The following is a 22,700-nucleotide window of genomic DNA, read 5'->3' on the forward strand; positions in this document are numbered from 1 at the left end:
GTGGGCTCATAAGACGGCATTTAAGACTGATCTTGGTCAGTCTCCTTACCTCCTTGTGTATGAAAAAGCTTGTCATTTTCAGGTTGAACTAGAACATAAAGCTTTTTGGGCTATTAAGAAACTAAATTTTGATTTGTCTGAGGCAGGAATTCAAAGAAGACTTCAACTTACGAAATTGGAGGAGTTACGTAACGATCCTTACGAGAATGCAAAAATCTAAAAAGAGAAGACAAAAGCATTTCATGACGGCATATTTTGAGAAAAACATTTCAAGAAGGTGATAAAGTTCTTCTCTACAATTCATGATTGCACATATTTTCACGTAAGTTAAGATCCAGATGGGATGGTCCATATTTGGTGAACAAAGTTTTCTCCTATGGTGCAATTGAAGTTTTAAATCCAAAGAATGGTGAGACATTTAAAGTGAATGGACAAAGAATGAAGCCGTATATTGAATTACCATCGGCTAATTTGGAAGTGGACATGGATCTCCACGAGTCTCTCTATTCAAATCTTTCCTAAAAGAAAAAGATATGCCCCTCTTTTCTTTTTATTGTCCGTGTTTCTAGTTTTGCATGCATTGAGGACAGTGCATGATTTAAGTATGGGGGGTTAATTTTGGAAAGCTTAATTGTGAGTTTCTTTTTATGGTTTAAAGTTGAATATTTCTTTTTTCATTATTTTTAGTATTTTTACAAAAGAAGAAACAACTAGATATTTTTGGAAAGCAATTTTTATCCCCCTTTTACAAAGGAAAATAGTCTATATTCTAATTTTGGAATTTGAGAAAAGAAAAAGAACGCTTTATACTTATAGGTTAGATTTCTTTTGTAATCTTATTTATAAAAGATTTGATGAGGAAATAGAATTTTGGCTTTTATATGGTAAAGTGAAAAAGGAAAGAAAGGTGAAAAAAAGAAAATACCTTTTGATCTAGTCTTGACTTGTAGCCTTTTTTACTTGAGCAAGTAAGTCCAAGGGGTGTTCTACACCTAGTTCCTTAAAGCTATCAAGTTTCAGAGTAATTGACCAAAAGCTCGTTACATGGGTCATCTAGAAAGCTTAAGAGGTCAAGACATTGCAGGGATCAAAATTTTGGAACTCATACTCCATCAATTCCTTAAGATATATGCAAATTGTAAAAATAATTCCAACACTGCATAGTAACTTGGGTGTCTGGTGCAAGCTCTGCATGTCATTCACGCCAACGACAGTAGAGGAATAATTGAGTACAATTCTTAGAACATATTGGGAAAGTGGAATGAAAGGTGGAACCATATAATTGTTCAATTTTCTATCAAATTTCTGCTTCAAATTCTTTTATAACATAGATAACATTAGAATCCAATCTATGGGGACAAAGTGTGAAAAATATAAAGGAGGATTCATTAATTAAGATATATGTCGAATTTCACAACTTAGAATGGGATAATAAAGATCAAGTATGGGGATATTCTAGAAGTTTCTAACATGAGTAAAATATTAAAGCAAAGGGAAGGATTGTATTTAGCTTTATTCTATATTAAAGATTTACAATATAAGTTTTTGTTATTTTCGGAAAGTTTAATTTTAAAATTTTGTGTGTGTATTCACTGCAAACACTCACGAGACACAACTCGTCCACTAGGGTAACCTAGGGGTTTAAAGGCTTGTTGCACGTGCTAAGTGCAACGTGATTCCTATGAAAGTGAGTTAGGTTATTTTTGTTTTAGTTTTAGTTTTTGTTTATTTTCTTTTTGTTTGCTCGAGGACTAGCAAAGCTTAAGTATGGGGGAATCTGATGAGCACATTTATGTGTTAATTGTAGGTAGGAAAAACATGCATATTTCATGTTTAGAGCGGTACTACTAAGGTATGTTTTTTGTTTTTAGTGTTCCAGGTTGTTTTCTGGATTTTCACGGAAAATGGAGCTAAAGAGAGGAAATTCCAAAGAAAAATTCAAGTGTAAGAACAAACGAATGCAAGTATGGGCTCACTACCCATCACTACAACAAAACCAATATTTACCGGGGGTCACAACCGCTGCTAATATTAGGTAACACCGCTGTTATACAATTTACCCGCGGGTTCCTTTCCGCTGGTGTATGTCCCGTCGGTGAATCCTTTACCAGCGGTTAAAACCGTAGCTATTACCACCGCTAGTGTATCTGTCAACTTTAGCAGAGGTTTTAACCGCAGGTATATATCGATATATACCCGCGGTTATGACCGTAGCAATTACAACCGCTAGTGTATATTTCACATTTAGCAGCGGTTATAACCGCTGGTATATAACGATATATACCCGCGGTTATGACCGTGGCTATTAAAACCGCTACCGTAGTATCATAATTAGCGGCAGTTAGGACCGCTGGTAGATCTCAGTGTCGTTAGGGAACCAGAGATATATACCAGCGGTTTTGACCGCTGGTATATATCAGTAGTAATTACAAGCGGGTATATATCGAGATCCGGCAGTTTGAACCGGGGCTGTATCGGTGTGATTTAGTGAACTTGAGACATATACCAGCGGTCATAACCGCGGGTATAGGAGATGTTCTCACGAGTATACCAGCGGTTATAACCGCTGGTAAATGTATGAATTAAAAAAAAAAACAGAAAAGCTGAATATCTGTGACACATACAGAACCTGTTGTACATATTCAGAAGTAATAAAACACCATTTTAAATATTCAGAACCTGCTGTACATATTCAGAAACGCTGAACGTGTGTAAGATCATTTTACAGATTCATAAGTAATAAAACACCATTGCATTTTTTAGTGATAAGTTATGGAGAATGCAGAATAGCAGATTACAGTGCAGGAGACTGAAATTATGAAATGTTACCTTTTTTACATATAAATAGCTAAGAAACATACATTGATCTTACCTAATCTAAGCTCAGGGTGATAAACCTAAATGATTAGTTGCACCACTTGTTGAGAATCTTGAGATATCCAATACCTCTGTTAGTTTTATAACAATTTGCTCCATAGATGGGCGTTGTTGTGTATGTGCTGTGCATGATAGAGCTAACTTGAGGGTACGCTCAAAAGCCTCCAATGAGTATTCCCCATTAAGTTTAGGATCAGCAAATTCCGAAATACTGCCGCCTTTTGTGAGGACTTTGGCTTGGGAGCACAAATGCTTGTGAGCAAATGGGAATTAATAAAAAATACGTGAAGTAGAGAAATGTGAAGAACATGAAGAATATATACCAAAAGAACTTGGCAGCTGTCCATTCAAATGCAATCATAGCATAGACAATGATCCCGTATGTCAGAGTCTGAAGCAAGATATATGGAACCTAGATCACAAACTGAAATTGCAGTGAAATAAGAAGAATTAAGAAGGGAATTCACTATGTAAAATCCCAGCATGCTTATAAACAGATAAAACAGCAAAAGGTAACAGTATGAAATATGAAAGTCTCATAGAAAATAATTTTACATGATATGCCTACCTGTGCAAATGCATATGGTAAAGCAGAATACATTCCAGCAGCTCTCTCTCTGTAGAATACTGTTCATTCAACTGCCACTACTGGCTGGACGGATGAGGCATTTTGTATTCCGATAAAAAGTACTGCAACATACATGGAGCCCATTGCGTTGAATAGATCCTGTTGCCTACTCCTGTGATTTGATTTCCGCCATTATATCAATATGATCTAGTTAGCTAATGATCCAAAACGGAAATGTTGATCTAGACCACAAATTGTGTGAAACAAAGAAATAAAAATGGATAACTAATAGCATACGTTTTGGAAACAAGATCCCAGAATATCGTCCCAAACATCAAGGCAATGAAGGTTGTGAAGAGAAATCGCACAGCAGTGTACGGTGGATTCCTCCAGTATGACTTGTGCTGTTTCCATAGGCAAGCTACACACTGTATGATGAAGGGCTGCAAATACTTAGTGTGGAAGTACAGATCTTTCGAGCCATGACGAGGTGAACTCAGTTCATTAATCAGAGCTTTGTTTTCTCTTGTAAAACTTTCCAAAGGTAAGCAAAGATTAGAGAATCAAATGCTTGTATTCAAATATGGCCATGAGAAGTAAACCCACCGGAAAATATCTGGATTTTTGTATATATCAGCAAAATTAACCCCCAGAATCTCTTCTTGCGTCACGGTACTTACCTCCAGCATCCACGTAGCAGGATTATAACCGTGTTTAATCTTAGCGACTCCACTAATTCCCTTGATAAAATAAAACCCGACTCTATCAGTACCTCTATTATGGTGATTTTTATTTTTCAAATGGTCCCGGTTTCTTCTTGTTCTTTGTACTCATCTCAAAGTACCTGATGAGATGGCAAGAATTGTAGCCCAATGGGCCTACATATATTTCTTCTCCCCCTCGTTTTAAAAGAATAAGCTGCAACCAAAGCAGAACAGACATAAAGATCAAGTTCATTAACTGATTAAACACAAAAGAAATCAGAATTTAGTCATTTCAGTCATTCCTCACCTCACCAAAGGCTTCAAATATGTCGATGCTGGGCTGGTGAATTGTGCACACAACAGTTCTTCCGGTGTCCACAGTGTTCCTCACAGTTCTCATCACAATTGCCGCCGCCCTCGCATCTAGTCCAGAGGTAGGCTCATCCATGAATATTATAGAAGGATTTGCGACCAACTCAACAGCAATAGTCAGCCTCTTGCGTTGTTCAGTGGACAGCCCATTCACACCAGGCAACTCAACCAGAGCTTCTCTCAATGACGTCAGCTCTACAAGCTCCATGACCTCTTCCACAAACATCTACAGCCAACATTTTTACTAGTCAGTTGAAAACTCATAGAAAGGAGTACACAAAACATATTAAGATATATTCCACCAACCTCCTGTGTGGCAGTATCAACTTCAGTGGGCAATTGAAGCCATGCAGAGTAGAGAAGGGCCTCATATATGGTAACATGCTGCATTGGTTGACGGAAGTCCGTGCTCTCTGCAGCTACAAAAAACATAACAGAGTGTAAATTATAAATTCAGCTAACTTAGATTGTAATTTGACCATAGTTATGGTGGGGCACGTTAAACCATCTATTGCCCATTGTCTAGCATATTACATGTGTTGACAACTCCTGTTACTCCTACATTTAATTGTACTATGAACAGATATGAGAGACCCACTTAAGTTAATGCATTCACTTGAGAAAATAAGTAAATTCAACATGATTAAAAATATGTCAAAACCATCAGATGAGAGATCAACCTCCTTGCATGTAGTGACATTGTGCCCCTCCTTGTTGCAATAATTGCATTTGTGTTTCTTTGTCTTGACTGCGATTATAATTGGATGACGTTGTTTGGTGTGCAAGGTCATTTGCAAGAACAACTTTTTCCAGTGCTTCTTGTAATGCACACAATGCAACATTATAGCCCTCTTTAGATAATGACCCTTTCTCTGCAAATCGTATGACTTGTTGATATAGGCCATGGGAACGTTGGACAATAGATTTGTGGCAATCACCTTGCAGTCCAACAAAGCCTTCATCCAATACATGTGTGCACTTTGCATCCTTTGTCCAACGCTTCAAAATGTAATGAGGTGGGATCTTATATAAACCTGATGCTACGAAAACTGTCATCACATGCCTGCAAAGAAAGCCTCTGAACTCAAACAAACGACAAATACAAGAAACTTTGGCTTCATAACCATTCCAGATAACTGTGTAGTCCTTTTTCGTTTCCAAATCCTTCACCGTATATTTTGTGGTTGCTCCATCCTGCTGAATATTTGTTGTGTGACAAGCAACAATACCAAAAACTTCAATTTCGAATTTCTTGAACATTTCTTTGGTGTATACAGGCACTAACTGTGCTTCAAAAGGTGATGGCGTCCTCAATGAGCGCTTTTTATAGTGTCTCGAATTCTGCTTGGGCTTCCTTCTCACATATATTCTGTAGAGCTATCTCATATTGTTCTATAAACTCTTTCATAGTGGTTTTCTTAGTCACGTACGTATCAAAAATAGAATTTATAGTTTCATTCCGTTAGGATATAGGCAACCCCGCAAGAAATGAGTCCTTCAAATATGCTGGGACCCATTGTCGACGATCTTCATGCAAAGATTGAAGCCATTCATTTTCCACAAGGCTAAACTTTGCAATTAATTTCTCCCATCTCCTTTCAAACTCATCAGTTGTAACAGAGTCATAAATGCATTTCTCAAATTTCTTCATAAAATTATCATGAGCTCTACATACATCAGCTAGTTCCTCAGGGACTTTTTTCAAGATATGTGATAAGCAAAAACAATGACAAATTTTGGGAAACACCTCAGCAATCGTTGACTCTATGGCATTGTCATGGTTAGTAATTATCGCTGGAGGCTTTCCATACATTGCTCTAAGCCATGTCTTAAAAACCCAAACAAATGAAGATGTGGTCTCATCTGTAATTAATGCACATCCAACCAACAGAGACTGACCATGGTGGTTTACTCCCCTCTATATATCCATCGGTTTTCCTTCCGGCTAACACATCCATCAGAGTGGTCTTGCCAGCACCACTGACGCCCATCAGTGCTGTAAGAACTCCAGGCCTGAAAGATCCATTTAGGCCCTTCAGAAGTTCTAATCGGTCTTCTGGAACACCTTGAGCTTTCATTTCCTATAGGGTCAACATATAAATTCAGTTTCATACGGAATCTTACTCCTGGTCCCATACATGAATTTATAATTTATCTAGGACTCAAGGGTTACCTGTGGCATGTCTACAGAGTATCTTATATTATCAAAGGTGATGGAAAGAGGTTCAAATGGAAGAACCATCCCCTTCTTCTTGTTCCTATTGCTATCACTGGTGACTTCTACCCTCCTAGTTTCATCACCTGTTGCAATTATACTCGATTATTTAGAGGATCTCCACGCAATAAAAAAAGGCATATAGAGAACCCTCTGAGCTTACCACTGGATATGGCAGAGCTTCTTCCTCTAGACGATAGTTCAATAACTTCAGCATCTCCACTACTGTTTGATTTCTTTTCCTTCAAGGACTCTTCAGATAAAATGGCTTGACCTTTCCTCAGTGCTGCAGACATTTTCCCCACAATTAGTTAATGAGTATTGAGAATTTTGATGTAGTGCATTTGAAATGAATGGACTCACGGTTGAGATAAGCAAGTGCCATGGTGAAGAGGCCGTTGAATAAAAATACATATCCAACCAATGCACCCACACCAATCCAATACTAGTATGAATGAGTAAAGATTCCACGAGTCTTCAAGATTCTAATTCCCAAGGACTCCGTTGAACCAGAAATAACCTGTAGCAAAGACCAAAAATTAATCATGAATAATTCCTCTTTTCAAAGATATAGAGAACATTTTTTGGTTTGAAAACAAGGATTCTCACATGTCTCCAACTTCTCCCAAGAAATTCATTCGTAGTAATTGCATTCTGCGCATACATCAATGGCGAGATCCAATAACCCCAGATCCACCATTTCGTAATATTATCTGCAGAAAAAGAAGAAGAAGCAAGGTTAGCCACTAAAATATCCACCAACATCCAAACCACTCATGTTTCATGGATGTAATTAAAATGTATGCAATCTTAGATATTAAGAAATTTGAACCAGAAACTGAAATTTCAGCCTTCAGTTGAAAATAACTCTTTCAATACATGTATTGTACCTCGGGATACGATGAATCCTCCAAGAGTCATAATAACAAGAAGTGCAAACGACCCAAATGTGTTTGCAACGATCGTGTTCCGACCAAGTGCAGCCATGAGTCGGAACAGTGCGGAGGCCATCTGGCTATTCAATAAAAGTAACAGATATTGTTTAAACATCCTGCAACAAGAACAATTTCAGTTATTGATGAGGATCCATTAGGAGAGATATTTTCAACACAACCATTAAAGAAGTTAGATGGCAACTTCATTCAAGTCTCACCTTCGAACATTTGGATCGAATCCAATGATATAATAAGTCATGCCGACCCAGAGAACAACTTCTGAACAAGATATGGGAATCTTGAGGATCCATGCAGGTAATGCGTATGCCCACGAAGGATAAAAAAGGAGGTCTCTATGCTTGTAAAAAGCAGGAAGCTTGGCAATGGTCATGGCAAGCGCCGCAAATCCGTTAAACATAATAGTGACTAGTGCAAAAAACAAAGCACCCAAAAAAATTCCACCATCATTCAATGAGTCCCGATGCATCTTAGTTCTCAGGAAGACCGTCATCGTGATGGACGCAATAATTAAAAGGTAAAAGCAGAAGGAAAACAGAATATAAGGTTTGGAATTTCAGAATTTAAGAGGTGCATTATGGTTTCCAACATTACTCACTTGCACCATTTTGAAGATGTAGACAAAAGAGTTTCTCTTCATCAACAACCACTCCCTTGTGAAGCAAGCCTTCAACAATTCCTTCTTACTAATTCCATATTCAGAAGTGGTTAAAGCAGCAGGATGACTTTTTCTCTTGTCAAACGGAGTGCCAAGCTCATTTGCCAATTTATGACCAATGTGGAATGATTGGAATGCATCTGCAAATTCACTGACAGAAATGAAAGTATATGGCTCATCTTTATATGCCCAGTATTGCTGCTGATCTTTTTTTGATGTTACCTGATGAAACAAAAAAGAATTTAGAATTGGATTCACTATACTTTTTCCAAATAAACCATGGTATCAAGAAATGTGCCAACCCCATACGGGTTTGTAAATTTGTTGTATATAGAAAAAAATAGATTAATGAGGTAAAGAAGTGTTGTGGTGAATCCTAAAGTATTGGAATCCGACACAGGTACGTCACCGATTTGGAAGACTCCATGTAGCATAGAAACATAGACAAAATGAATCATCAGCAGATGCTTGTGGACTTTTACTGCCCTAAAAGTAACAAGAGCAAGTGCCTGATGATCTAGGTGTGACCTGATAAATTACAAAGCTCATATCTCGAATCCAGCCTTAGGAGAGATACATTCCCAACGTGGTGAAACTTCTCAAAGATTTGATTCTGTAAATGACTACAGAATCGGCTCCAAAACTTGGGTCCTGGTCAAGCTCAACCAGGAACCAACCAGACACAATACAGGGAAAAGAAAGCAATTGGAATGATTGTTTTGTATCATGGTTTTCTCAATTCAATGCTGCATGCTTTCTTGAGTATATATACATACATTACACACAAACATGTGCGTATAATCACAAATATATATACATACACATATAGAAACATTCATATAATAGTCAAATATTATATAGCAGACATGTATTATATGATAAACATGATAATGTGATGTGAAGAATCAAGTATATATCAGCATACCTTGATGTCTCGGTGAACAATGCAACCTTCAGGATATGTGTGAAGAAACCACAAACCCTGAGCACAATCAATAGCAATCTCAAGTCTTTTAATCCATGGCAAGAGTTTGTCCTTACCTGTTATGTTAAGAAGCAAGAGAAATCTAAGAACACTCAACATAAACACAATAAACACATGAAGGCATACTAAAATATATGCCAAATTCCCAAATTTACACTTGCTAGAGACATGAATTTCAGGGAAAGTGAGCAAATGCTAATATTACTAAAAACTATCTATCTCAGCATTTCTATATCAAATGCTAATGCTAGTAGATGGGAACTACCTTTCTCATCGTTGATCTCGTGTCTGTAGGGAAAGTGAGCAACAACTTCTCAACTCTCGACTCATGACCCATCCACAACTTGATAACTTCTTATTTACACTGAATTCCTAAAGAAAACTAAAAGTAAAAGTTACATCAAGGAAAGTAAAGAAAAATTACATCAGAATGGAAAGTAAAGAATAAACAATGCTGAATGCAATTCCTATCCCTTTGCTACCTGATCAGTTGTTCATATCAACCTCCTTATTTATGCACACATAAGATATAAAAATCATTAAGCAAAAATAATATGACCACCAGCAAAATCATTCCTTTACTACCTCGTCCACACAAAAAATTTGGAATCGGATACAAGAGTTTAGCATATCCCCAACCACTGTTCACATGAAGATTATCTATAGATTAGCATGTCCCCAATGATGATGTCACTCATCATCCATAACTACAAAAAACAGATAACATCCAAGTCCATAACTACAAAAAGGTACTACAAACATAAAAGTAACTTAATTGCTCGGTGCTTCTTTAACCTGCAAAGAAAGTAAAAAAAACAAAAATAACGAAAACGATTAGTAAATATATGATAAAAAAATATATTAAAAACCAAAATTATATCATAAACTTACACAAAAAGATGGCCAAACGACATGTCCTCCAGCCACGTCTCTAATAGTTTTCCGTCGTCCTGATGGTCTTATCAGAAGTTCATCGCCCACTATTATAACTCTGACACTAACAAGAGAAAATCCAGGCCCAATCGGTGTGCCATCAACTATCGTCGCCGGATCTTCGCTCACAAGAAGTCCTTTGGCCAATTCAATCCCCGGTCGTGCCAAGCTCATCAAAATAACCTAGGCAACATTAAGGAAATGAAAACTTGCAAATTACACAGTCAATGATAGCAATCAAGTATTGGAATTAGCTGCATGAAAATGTAAAATCAATTATACCTATGTGGAGGAGCAAGGCGGGTGACTTGCAGGGGGGGAAGTCACATCTCGTGATGGAGTCGCATCGGCAGTATTCTAAAATTATTATAAAATAGAAACGTTATGTAAAAAAACTCATTTTACAATTTTGTATCTTACTTGTACGCAACATAATTTCAAACATTACCTGGCTACCACTGAAATTTGACATGAAATTCTGAAGCTGCTGGGTCACCTCATCCTTAAACTGGCGAAAATCCTCCCTAATTTGTTCTTTGTCATTTCGCTCTTCTTCAATCATTCTCCAATAATCCATGCGATTCGGTGATGGCCCAAAACAATCAGTTGGGGTCGTACCAAACCCCATCATCCGTACCCTGCCATGTCTCTCTGATCCCATGAAATGGGCAAAGGCGTCGTCTCTGGAAATTGCAACATTGCTACTGGAAGACTCAGGATACTCCATCTCGTACTGTGTAAACTTTTTCTGAAAATAAGAAAAAAAAACAATAGAAATAAAGCTTAACATAAAACCGGCCAAATAAATAAAAAAATAGCATATAGTATTGGAACATTATATTTAATAACATACTATCAGATCCTCTGACGCTTTATCAACAATCTTCCCATTTTTCTTTGTATGAGTAAGCTTGAATAGTTCAGGGCGGCTAAGAACCTTGCCACTTCCTTTCTCCTGTCAACATGAAAACAATTTTATCATGTCAAAACCAATATATAACTGAGGAATTAAATTAGAAGTTCATGAAATTACCAGATCATAGCGTTTACATGCGAAGCTCTGAGTCCCATTTGTGTGCATCATCACTTGTTTGGATCGGTTAGCCTTGTTCGTTATACTGCGCTTCTGAAATTAGCAACCAAATATAATAATGTTAATTTTTTTATATTAATGTTAAAACCAAAATAAGATTGCATTTTACCTGAGCAAGCGATGACTGCCAATGGGCGCAGAGACCCGTCCACTGGTCACCAATTACTCTATCATCCGTGCATGGAAAACCAGGATCGAAGTAAGTTTTTCTCAAATAACACTTCCAGTCTTTCCATTTTGTACCGATATTACTCAATGTCCAACTCTTATGCATCTCATCAACATCATAGTAATCCTAAATTGACATGTAAGAAGTCTTTAATACCATGGAATTATAACAAAATTTAAAATCAAAATAATACTAGCTTCCTAAAATAACTTGTAGGAAGTTAATAATACAATTTATTTTCATCGTACCTGAACAACTTCCCACGCATCTTCTTTCTTTTCGTTAGGCACTTGCCTCCAGTCGAAGTGGTCAATTGGTAACTTAGCACCAAGTCTTGCTACAGTGCCCAAGAAATTTGTGAATTTTTTCCCTATTTTTCCTACGGGCTGGCCAAATTTATTAAACACTACTCTCTTCCTTTGGGTTCTAGGGCGTCCCCATGTATCTTTGCAGTAAGTGGGACCACGACTCTTCCAAGACCTCCTCGACGAGGAGGCAACATCCTGTGTCTCAGGAACAGAGGAGGACTGTGTATGCAAGTGCCTGACCTGGTCATCCAGATCCTCGGTCTGCTCATCCTCCTGACCTACCTGGGAATCATCATGTGTATCTTGGGCCTGAGAATGTGAGGGTGGCATAGTGAGATTGCGTTTCCTCATGTCTAATCACCTGTACATGATTAACAATTGAGATTGATATCTTAAATAATAAGCATACAACTATTGCAAATTGATAACAATTTAACGATTTGACATTTAAGTGGAGATGATCATGTATCCATCAAATTTCAAAAGATAGCAGGTGTAAGTATTTTAGTAAGCAAAGCCTATAAATTTAAGAACATTAAGAATAGAGCAACATTTAGTGATTCAAAACTCCCAAATATGATACCCCCTCAACCATTTCTTAGAAAAAGAACAGGTACAAGTGTTCCACTACACAAAGTCTACAAATGTAAGAACATTAAGAAAAGAGCGACATTTTGTCAAAATTCAAACAAATCAACCATCAAAGCAGTACACCAAATAGAGAAAGAGATATGATCCCGTTTATTTATCGTTGGCAAAGGGACTCTCATCGCCGTCACTATCATCTGAATCTGTATCACATTCTTCATCATTTGGTATTGCCTGGGTCAATTGTTCCAATGGTTCATCAATTTTTGTCCCTACTATATCTATTCGTTCCCAGCTATTTACGTCTTCCAAATTTTGGATTTCTGCTGCCTCAGTCTGGACATCTCTCTCATCATTGTTCCCATGTACCTCATACAAGTCCCTAGGTTTTGTCTTCACAACCACATGCCAGTCTTTATTACCGGAGTGATCTTGCACGTAGAATACTTGCTCAGCTTGAGATGCAAAGACAAAAGGCTCATTTTTATAAATATGACGTTGTGGGACCCGATCCTGCGAGAGGGGTGGGGCGCGAGCCGCCACGCTCTCTCTTGGTCTCTCGTACCCACGCGATTGGCGTGTGCATTTTGATTATTGATTTTAATTCATCTTTTATGTGAACTTGGGATCACTAAGGCAATCTGAATTCCTCACAAAAGAGACTGACAGAGTCGCCACCTAGATGTGGGATCTAGGACCCATAATTAACCAGAAATCTAGACTCGTTACCTGGTTACAAGAATGGAAGGTATGGGGAGTTATCCACCACATGCACCATTCCTGCCCGATAATCGGTCTTCAATTCCAAAAGTTAACTCTTTTAAATTTATTTTAAATGGCTCATTCAACTCTTTGTTGATGTGCGAACTATGTGACATGCATCCTATGATCTAATTTCAATGTGAATCCTAAATGTGTATCTTGATTTATTAATTTGTCTGGATTCAATCTAAGTGAAAGTTCTCCTAAAATTCTAATTTCATGGAAAGTCCTAAGTGATTTAATTAAGAATTTACAAGAAAATTAATATACAAAACCCCACAATTTGTTGTGGAGCCGACTCGTGATTGGTATGCCATCAAGCATCCAAGCTGCATATGTACCCAAGCCTCACTGGGATCAGAGTCGACGTAGTTCGGTGCACCTAAGCTAAGCTACTTATGCCTAACTCAACTAAGACACCGACCTAGACTGGATTAACTGTTTCAACTGTTTTAAGAGAAGTTATTGAATTCGAGTTGAGGATTTTATTATCCTAGGATTTCATCTAAGATGCTATATGATCCTATCTAAATGCAAATTGTCCCTTTGACTAATGCAGGTTAACCTACATCCTAGGTAACTAGGCTTGTCCTAGGGAAAGATTGGGTGACTAGTGTGACTAGACCTATGGCACGGTTGCTATCCATAGCAAACGTCCGTGATGAGGCTGGACTCCTAACTCTAGGACTCCCTAAAACCTAGGACACAACATGACGTAAGTGTTCCTAAATAGGGCTCTAATGGTTCTTATGACAGAAACCGTAATCCAACGGTTCCGAGAGACATGAGGTAAATCGATTCAAGTTCTTGAAGTTAATGAATTTCAGATTTCAAGAATTTTCGGTTTCTGGACATTTAAGGAATACCAAAGGTTTTATGGTTCACCAATTTCGGCCTCGAATAGCATCCACGGAAGGGAATCGTGCGCTCTTTCCTTGTGCAATTTAATACTTAAGTTATAGCACCTTATTTCCTGGCATATCTCAGGATTTTCGTGGACAGTAAACCTCGGAGCCAATAACATGTTATAGCTTAAATATTCAAATTGTCAAAGATCGATTGTAATTGAGATACGATTATGGATGCACTGTCCATTTTACCAGAGAAATCTAAGGATCCTAAGATTTCTGTTTCAATGGATTAAGGAGTGAACATGTGACAGAAATTTAAGGTTCTTTAGAAATTTTCATAATGATTTTTAATTAATTTCAATATTTAGTGGATTTTATCAATTTCAGACCATATGAGTGATTTACAAGTGAACTTATTGCAAAAAAATTTGAAATAAACTAAAATTTCTACAAAAACAAGACGGGAATGTATGTAGCTTACTGGAAGAGTTTTACAGATTTTTATATTAAGCTCCTATTTATTTTTGATTTAATAACATTGAGATCAGATTGCAAAAATAACACAGAAACTATTAGAAATAGAAATCTAAATTCATTGAAATTTCTACAGTAGTAAGGTATGAGTAAACATAGTATGCTGTGAGATTTTCATGAATTTTAGATACTATTTACTATCAATTTCGGATTTTTGAAGTTTTAGACAAGATTATGAATTTACACTACATCTCTTAGGAAAAAAATTCCAAATCACTTGAAAATTTTACAGAAGAATGAAATATAGAATATAATACTACTGTGAAAATTTTGAGAATTTTAATTGTGATTTGATGTCAGTCAAAAATCTCACAAAATCTGATATTTTTCAAAGAAAGCATCAAATAATATACCAAATAAAATCCAAAAATCTTTTAAAATTCATGGTAGAATGTATCGGCATTATATTAGTTTTTCACGAAATTTCATTAATTTTGGAATCTATTTAGTATATTTTCCATTTTTCTTCTTCAAAAAGATGTTTTTGAAAAGTTTTCTATTTTTTAAAACATGATTTTTGAGAAAATTACGACTTCGGAAAATGCCCTTTATTCTTGTTCTGATGTGATGAACACAAAAAAATTTTAAAATTCCAAAAAATAGATCATCCTGAGATAGCTATTTTTTTAAATTTCGTAATTTCTCAGTCATTACTTTAAATGAAATTCCATTCTTCACTCAAATTTTCGAAATCCTTTGATCCAATGTCCGATCTGATCCGATGGTTATTTTAGTCTATTAAATAGATCAGTGTATTAAATTTCGAGACGAATCGGAATTGAAACACTCATGTAGATCATGATTTTGAGCACACACATATAATATTGAATTAAATTCAATTAAATGTTAAAATCATGCAAAAATATATATAAAAAAATACCAAATAATCCTGGAAAAATCTGAGAATAGTGCACCTACCTGTGATAGAGATCCTCGCCGAATCCAAAAGCCGAAAAATCTGAAAAATCTCGCCGACGTGCGATCCGCTCCGCTTTCTTTCTTTTTTTTCTTGTTTTTCTTTACCAGTGTGAGAGTGCCGTTCCTTTGTTGAGTGTGAGAGTCGCAGTGAGGAGCAAGAGATAACAGAAAGAGTTGAGAGAGGTAGAGAGTGAGAGATATAGAGAGTGAGTTGAGAGAGTGAATAAGAGATTGACAGAGATCAAGAGAGAATAATAAAGAGAGATAGAGAGAGACCGAGAGAGAGTACTAGAGAGAACGAGAGGGAGGATGATAGAGAGAGAGACCGAGAGAGAGGATGATAGAGAGAGGTTGATAGAGAGGAGTAGAAAGATAGAGAGAAATATAGAGAATGAGTGAATGAGACAGAAATATGTAGATAAAGATACTGAGATAGAAAAAAAAACAATACTCTGTTTTTGTTTTTTGTTTTTATTTTTATTTTCTATATGTTGGTGGGCTGATGAGGGTGAGATTAATAGAGAGAGACCGAGACAGAGGGTGAGGGAGAGACAGACAGAGAGATAGGGTGAGGGAAAACCGAGATAGATGGGGAGAGTAACATCGAGGGAGAGAGGGAGATGGAAACACCGGTACTCTATTTTTTTCTTTTGTCTTTTTTAAAACAAAACCACTGCTTGCTTGAGGAGAGAAAAACAGAGGGTATTCGGAGATGACCCAGAACCGTGGAGAATGGTTTTTTTTTTTTTCCTGTGGAGAATTGGGTTATATTCTCTACTGGACTGGCAATTGCCGTAATTAGAGAAGGCTGCCACAATTAGAGTGTCATTGCTATCGTTTTTTATAGAAATTGCCATTAAAAGACCCTTCGAAGTGGGCAAGAAAAGATTACCTCCATTTATTTCTTTTTTAGAGAGAGAGAAAAAAAACATGACTTGCCTCTCTTGGCAATGACACCTCTCACTTTCGTAATTAGCTATGAACATTAAAGCAAGTGAGTAGTGTCATTATAGAATGAGGGGGCAAGTTTTTTAGAAACAATTCCAACAAGAGGGAATCAGCCTTCTATAGTAAAGAGTAAAACAAAAACTAGGAATGTTTCCCAAGTAGGGTACATCCCACACTTGTGGTCCCTACATGCATAATTTTACATTTTGCTCCCAATAACAACCGAACCACAAATTAGAATGGACTTTTGATTTTTGTATCCACGGGACCCATTTACAAAAGCCGAATCTGGGGGAAGAACATAAGCGGGTCCGCACATGCTGGGTGCATGGGCTGGGGAAAATTATGGACCATCAATAGTTGGCCCCACAATGATAATGACCCTACCAGTGTTAAAACTTTTTATCATGGCGGCCCATTCCAATTTGTCTGAATGTTTTACAGATATGGTGATGGGTCCACATCATGTTGGGCACATGGTGGACCCCATCCCATGGCTTAAAACACATGGGCACCTTCTCATAGAAATTAATGTTTCAGTGTTAATTCCAAATAAAGCCGAAATGCATTTTCCATGGAAAAATGTATGGTTCCATTGCTTGACCTAAGTTTAAGCAAGATGATAATGTGGGTCACACTTGCTTGATCCCATTCCATCGACATGTTCAAGGCGGGCCCACTCAATGGTTACAAATTCTCTCTTGTTTAGCTTTTTGTGAATAACCCTTCTCAACACTCATCGGAAAAATGTGAAACATGGCAGAAATGATCGACAAGATCGAGAAAACATAAGAGGCGGACACAGGAATGGAAAACGATGGAAAACGGATAGCAAAACACTAACTTCTTTGCTGATTAAAGCGGAGAAAAATGGGGGTGTCTACAGATGCCCTTCTTTGGTAGAGATGACGTAGTCATCGAATACCAAAGCAAAAGTGACAGTGCCATTTTGTGTAGCTTTGATCGACAAAGGACTCCCTAGACACAATGCAACCTAACATAATGCAAGACCCTAGATGAAATCCTAGAATTTGAACATATATCAAAATCATTTACTCTAAACACCATGAGATGGCAGTTTAGAATAACGGAGAATCAGATTTACTCTGGGTGCGAAAATCTTGCAATCCAGAACAAAAGATGATTATGATGCGGCGCCGTTTTTGAACGAGCAATGAAGGAATGGGATACCATTTTCAAACGGATTTTCGGAGGGAAAGGAATACCGTTTTTGAACGGTTTCAAAGGAAATGAGACGCCATTTTCAAATGGTCTTATAGAGAATAATGGATGACTTTTGAAAGATTTTTAATGAAAATGAAGCATCATTTTTGGATGGGCTCAGACATATTTATATGGATTCAAAGGACACGAGATATCATTTCGAATGGATTAAAAAAGAATGAGGCCTCATATTTGTACGGGTTCGAAGGGCTAAGAGACCGTAGCTGTACGGACTCAATAAGGATGGGACACCGTAGTTGTACAGGCCCACAAGGAATGAGAAATCAGAATGAGACTCCGTCTTTGTCCTAGATCCCACATCTAGGTGGCGACTTTGTCAGTCTCTTTTGTGAGGAATTAGGATTGCCTTAGTGATCCCAAGTTCACATAAAAGATGAATTAAAATCAATAATAAAAATGCACACGCCAATCGCGTGGGTACGAGAGACCAAGAGAGAGCGTGGCGGCTCGCGCCCCACCGTTTAGCGACTCTGCTGGGGATCACCTAACTTCATTACAATTCCGAAGGATAACTCATTTGAATTTAATTTAACTGGCTCATAAAAACTCTATCTCTCATATACTTGTTAAATTAGTTTGTCTTGTTTTATTTTCTTATCACATCATACTCAAACTTAATCTAACAAAACCTGAAGGCATCATAGATTGCGCGAACTTATTGCACACACTTACATCACTTGCATCTAAACCCTTGCATCTCACATGCACACACATCCTATTTTAGGAACCCGGAGTGTTATCTAGCATGGTTGACTGGGATTTCATCACCTGGTGCCTCTGTGCTAGAGAAGCATTCCACCCTTAGCCTAGCACCTTATGGTGCGTAAACGGATCTCTTGTTCACGTACTGATACGCCGGACACTGGTACAGTATATCGAACACGGATTCGCGCTAAGGGAAGTCTTGGCCTTACCCCTAGATTAACCCACACATGCATGTAGTATACGAACACATGTGCATCACGTGTGTGAACCTAGCTTAGGATATCCTACCCATTTGTGTCTAGATTAGGCCATGGTCCATCTTCCAATGGCTACGATCGGTCCTTAGGTGCACAAACAAAGTCATGAGTCGAGATCCTCTCTCCACTCTGCTAGATTAGGATTAGGGTTTGATGCCTTCAGGTAACACTGTTAAAATGTGCGAAGATTAAAAACTCTCCCTTTGGGGTTAGGATATAAATCCCATCATTTTCAAAGATCTCATAGGATTAGTCATTCATGATCTATCCGTTGAAAGCAATCTTATGCTATCTCATCTCATCTCTTGATCGTACGTCTTTCAATCTTCTATCATGTGATTCGATCATGTATTCATACTTTCTTTGTACTAGCAGGAACTTATCCCAATCTCGTGTTCATATAAATCCTGATCATTCTTGTAACCCTTCTCTTGGCTTACAGGCATCATGTCTACTCGTACAATTGTTGATTGGATCCGTGGTACATTAGGAGAATCTCACATCTATGCCATAAGTGAGCAAGAGAAAAATCTCTTCTGCTACGTGGCAACCATTAAGCTCGATTGGGGATTACTTTATGCCGCATCAGAGTGTTGGGATCCCGATCATCATGTCTTCCGTTTTGGCAACCAAGAAATGTGTCCCACCTTTGAATGATGGTGTGCCTTATTGGAATATCCTGTGGATGGCCCTCTGGTGAAGCCATCCTGTATACCAGATTATCGTCCTTTGTTCCTTCGCTTGATGAATAATCCAGATGAATCCATGAACTCTTTCATGAAAGGCCAAGAAGTGTCCATGCAACAACTGATTGACATTTACCCTCCTATTGGACACATTTGTGCTGTTGATATTCAAAAAGCCCGACGTTGCGCTTTGAGATTTTGCTCCTTTGCCAGGTTCCTCACTGTCCAGCCTTCTCGCTTTGCGTCAGCTATTCTTTTGGACCTCGTTGATCAAATGGATCGTGGCGCCAATCCAATTCCTTCTATACTTGCAGAAACCTTCAATGGATTGGATGATATGGCTCGCCTTCGTGCCAGCTCAGGTCCAGCCTCTTACGTTCGCTCTTTCGTTGGGTCTTTCTCAGGATGTCCTGCATTACTCCAGATGTGGTTGTGCCACAAGCTAAAAATTACAGCTCCTGTCCATTTCGATCATACGTTATACACCTTCAGTGAATGGCGTCATGATGTTTCTTTCTATCATAAAAGCGATTGGGTTGAATGGTTAAATTCTCGCCAACAAGATCAGATTTATTGGCAAATTCCTGGAATCCAAGAAGCTGTCTTCAACACCGGAGAAGCTAACTACGTTCGCCTTCTTGGTCTAAAAAAGACTTCCTTTTATGTTCCTGCCAGGATCCTGCGTCAGTATGGAAGGGACCAATCTATTGTGCCTCCCCTTCGTCATTTTTATCCGCCTGAGGATCTCAAGCCCAAGATTGTCAAAGCCGTTTCATCTGCTTGAGATGTCATAATCATCAAACCTTTAAAAGAGTCAGCTGAGGAAGATTGTCGTCCGAAGAAGAAGTATAAAAAGAATGCTTAGTTCCATGTTTAAACTTATCCGTTTATCTTTGAAAGAATGAACCCTGTACTTAAGCTTTAATGATTGATCAATAAAGTTCATCTTTCTCTCTCATTATCTTGGGCTATGCGTGCATCATTGTCTACTTCTTTCTGATTTTAAAATATGTCTTTCAAATATTTCAGGGCAGTAAACACCATAGCTAACCCCATTACTCCTTGGGTTCGGATCTCTTCACAATTGGAGAGGAAATCTATATCCCCGCCACCTTCTCTGAGAACCCCAGTATCTCCTCCTTTCTCATCCTCATCCTCGCCAATGGCAGAAAACCAAGATAATCTTCCACCTATTGCTGTTACCGATACTCTTGCCTTAATTCTCCAGCAACTTCAAGCGCTCAAAGAGGAGAACCGAGTTATCAAGGCCCAGCTTTCCGAGAAGTTGGCGCCATCATCTTCTAAAGATAAAGGGCCTATGCACCATACAGCTACTTCAGCAGCACCTGCCCAGCCAGTGTTCATCCCTATCCCAGATAAAACCGAAGAAGAGTTAGAAAAAGAACAGTACAGCGAAGGTCACAGTAAGCTTTCTCAGTCAGCGGTTGATAAGACGGTTATGGAGAAATTAGAAAGTCTTACCAAGAAAGTTCAAGACATCCAGCTTCAGGACCAGGGTGGTTTCAACCCAAGTGATCTTACATTGTTTCTCGAAATCTGTCCCCCTGTTAATTTTCAAATGCCAGATTTCGACAAATATGATGGTGTGGGTTGTCCGATCACACACTTGCAAATGTTCACTATCATGTGCCAGCCTCAAGGTCTATCTGCCGAACAAATGGCTCAGTTGTTCCCGGTTTCTCTAACCATGGTTGCTAGAAGGTGGTTCATGGTCTTAGACAAGACTCGTTATAGGACATGGAAGGATATCGGTGAACAATTCATCAGGCAATTCAAATATGATGATGGGACGAAAATCACTAGAAAGGATTTAGAGAGAACCAAGCAAGACTCGAGGGAGTCTTTTCTAATTTTTGTGAAAAGATGGAGGAGACTAGCAGCCCAGATGATGGAGCGCCCTTCTGAGGAAGAGCAGGTTCAAATAATCATGAAAAATATTTCCCCCCAACTCCAGTATCACATGTCATTGCAATATTTTCCAGACTTCAAACACTTCATCGTGGCAGGCACCAAGATAGAAGAGGCTATGGCTCAAGGTGTATTCAACCGTAGCAACCCAAACACCAGAGATTTCAAAAAGTCCCCTCCAGCCCAAGTTAGTAATATTTCTCGTTCCAATGCTCAGTCCTCTAGGTCCCAAGAACCTCTAGTGATGGACTATGCCCAATCCGCGACCGCACCTCGGCAACGAACCCAGGTAGAATTTACCCCTCTTCCTATTCCATCTTCAGAAGTACTTAAGCAGTGTCTTGCCTCAGGTCGCATAACCCTACCTACCATCCGGCCTCCCCCGAATCCTCTACCTGCAAATTGGCGAGCTGACCAACACTGTGAGTATCACAGGGGTCCTGGTCATCTTACTAACAACTGCATTGCCTTGAAATTTAGAATTCAGAAACTCATTGATGAGAAAGTCATTGCATTCCAGCCAAGACCCAATGTTACTCAAAATCCGCTACCTGGTCATGCTAATCCTCCTCCTGCCGTTAATGCCATAACCATAGGAGATTCTGAGTTTCACCCTCTCACCCTTATATGTGCCTTAGAACCCATTACTGAACCCCAAATCATCTTCTGTGATGAGTCATGTAAGCCCAAGGGTCTACTCTCCTATCTTGTTTTGATGATTCTAAACATAATTGATTGTGTTATTGAATACTAATCAATTTGCTTTGAAGTGTTGTGTTTAAGATAGGATTGATCAATGATGAAACCAACACACTACATGGTCATGCTTGAAGACGTACCAACACAAGAGTCAAAGGAGCTATGTGGAGCTCACATCATCTCTCAAGCAAGTATACACAAGATGGAAGATCAATTGAAGACCAAGACTAAAGAGAAGTTGAAAGCTACATAGGTATCATTGTACATCCTTTCTCTTTAGATTTTCAAGTCAAGGCAAAGTGTTTTAAAAAATAGTTTTCAAAAACACTTAAAGAACTTAAAATGGATTAGTGAATGATTATGTGGTGGACCAACATGTTGGGACCCTCATAAACATTCCAAAATTATCAAAGGAGTTGAGTTCCAAAAGCCAAAAAATCAAATAAGCAAAAAATACAAAAACTGCTGATTTTTTAGGCTTCTCGGAACTCTGAGATTTTTCTCGGAGCTCCGAGCTCGGATCTCCGAGAGTTCTCTCGGAACTCCGAGAAATGGTCCAGTAGCTTCTGGCCATTTTCTCGGAACTCCGAGAAATGGTCCAGTAGAATATTTTGTTCTTCTGGCCGTTCTCTCGGAACTCTGAGAATATTTCTCGGAACTCCGAGAATTTCTCGGAGCTCCGAGAATGGTTCTCGGAACTCCGAGAACCTCGCGACAGGTGAGAATATAGCCGTTGGGATTTG

The 22,700-nt window shown here is 38.4% G+C and overlaps 1 protein-coding gene, 2 long non-coding RNA genes and 1 pseudogene across 3 annotated transcripts in view; all 4 read right to left on the reverse strand.

Annotated features, from left to right (window-relative positions):
* Positions 1–3,070: 3,070 nt before the first annotated feature.
* Positions 3,071–8,654, reverse strand: LOC143888365 (pleiotropic drug resistance protein 1-like; annotated as a pseudogene).
* Positions 8,655–10,348: 1,694 nt separating this feature from the next.
* LOC143882444 (uncharacterized) lies at positions 10,349–11,001 on the reverse strand. The gene is made up of 3 exons (XR_013252240.1): positions 10,714–11,001; positions 10,548–10,622; positions 10,349–10,448 (listed from the first exon to the last, which is right to left on the reverse strand). It is a non-coding gene; the product is annotated as an uncharacterized LOC143882444 (long non-coding RNA).
* Positions 11,002–11,164: 163 nt separating this feature from the next.
* Positions 11,165–11,544, reverse strand: LOC143882451 (uncharacterized). The gene is made up of 3 exons (XR_013252242.1): positions 11,468–11,544; positions 11,299–11,391; positions 11,165–11,220 (listed from the first exon to the last, which is right to left on the reverse strand). It is a non-coding gene; the product is annotated as an uncharacterized LOC143882451 (long non-coding RNA).
* A 1,032-nt stretch (positions 11,545–12,576) lies between these two features.
* The window catches only part of LOC143888370 (uncharacterized), a 30,357-nt gene continuing 20,233 nt past the window's right edge, over positions 12,577–22,700 (reverse strand). Inside the window, exon 5 of the mRNA XM_077392760.1 lies at positions 12,577–12,878. Coding sequence (XP_077248875.1) covers positions 12,577–12,878 — 302 coding nt within the window. The remainder of the gene's footprint in view (positions 12,879–22,700) is intronic.

Source organism: Tasmannia lanceolata, unplaced genomic scaffold (assembly GCF_043159265.1).
Source record: "Tasmannia lanceolata isolate RefF3 unplaced genomic scaffold, GAP_Taslan_0.1 ptg000002l, whole genome shotgun sequence".
Taxonomy (NCBI): Eukaryota; Viridiplantae; Streptophyta; class Magnoliopsida; order Canellales; family Winteraceae; genus Tasmannia; species Tasmannia lanceolata.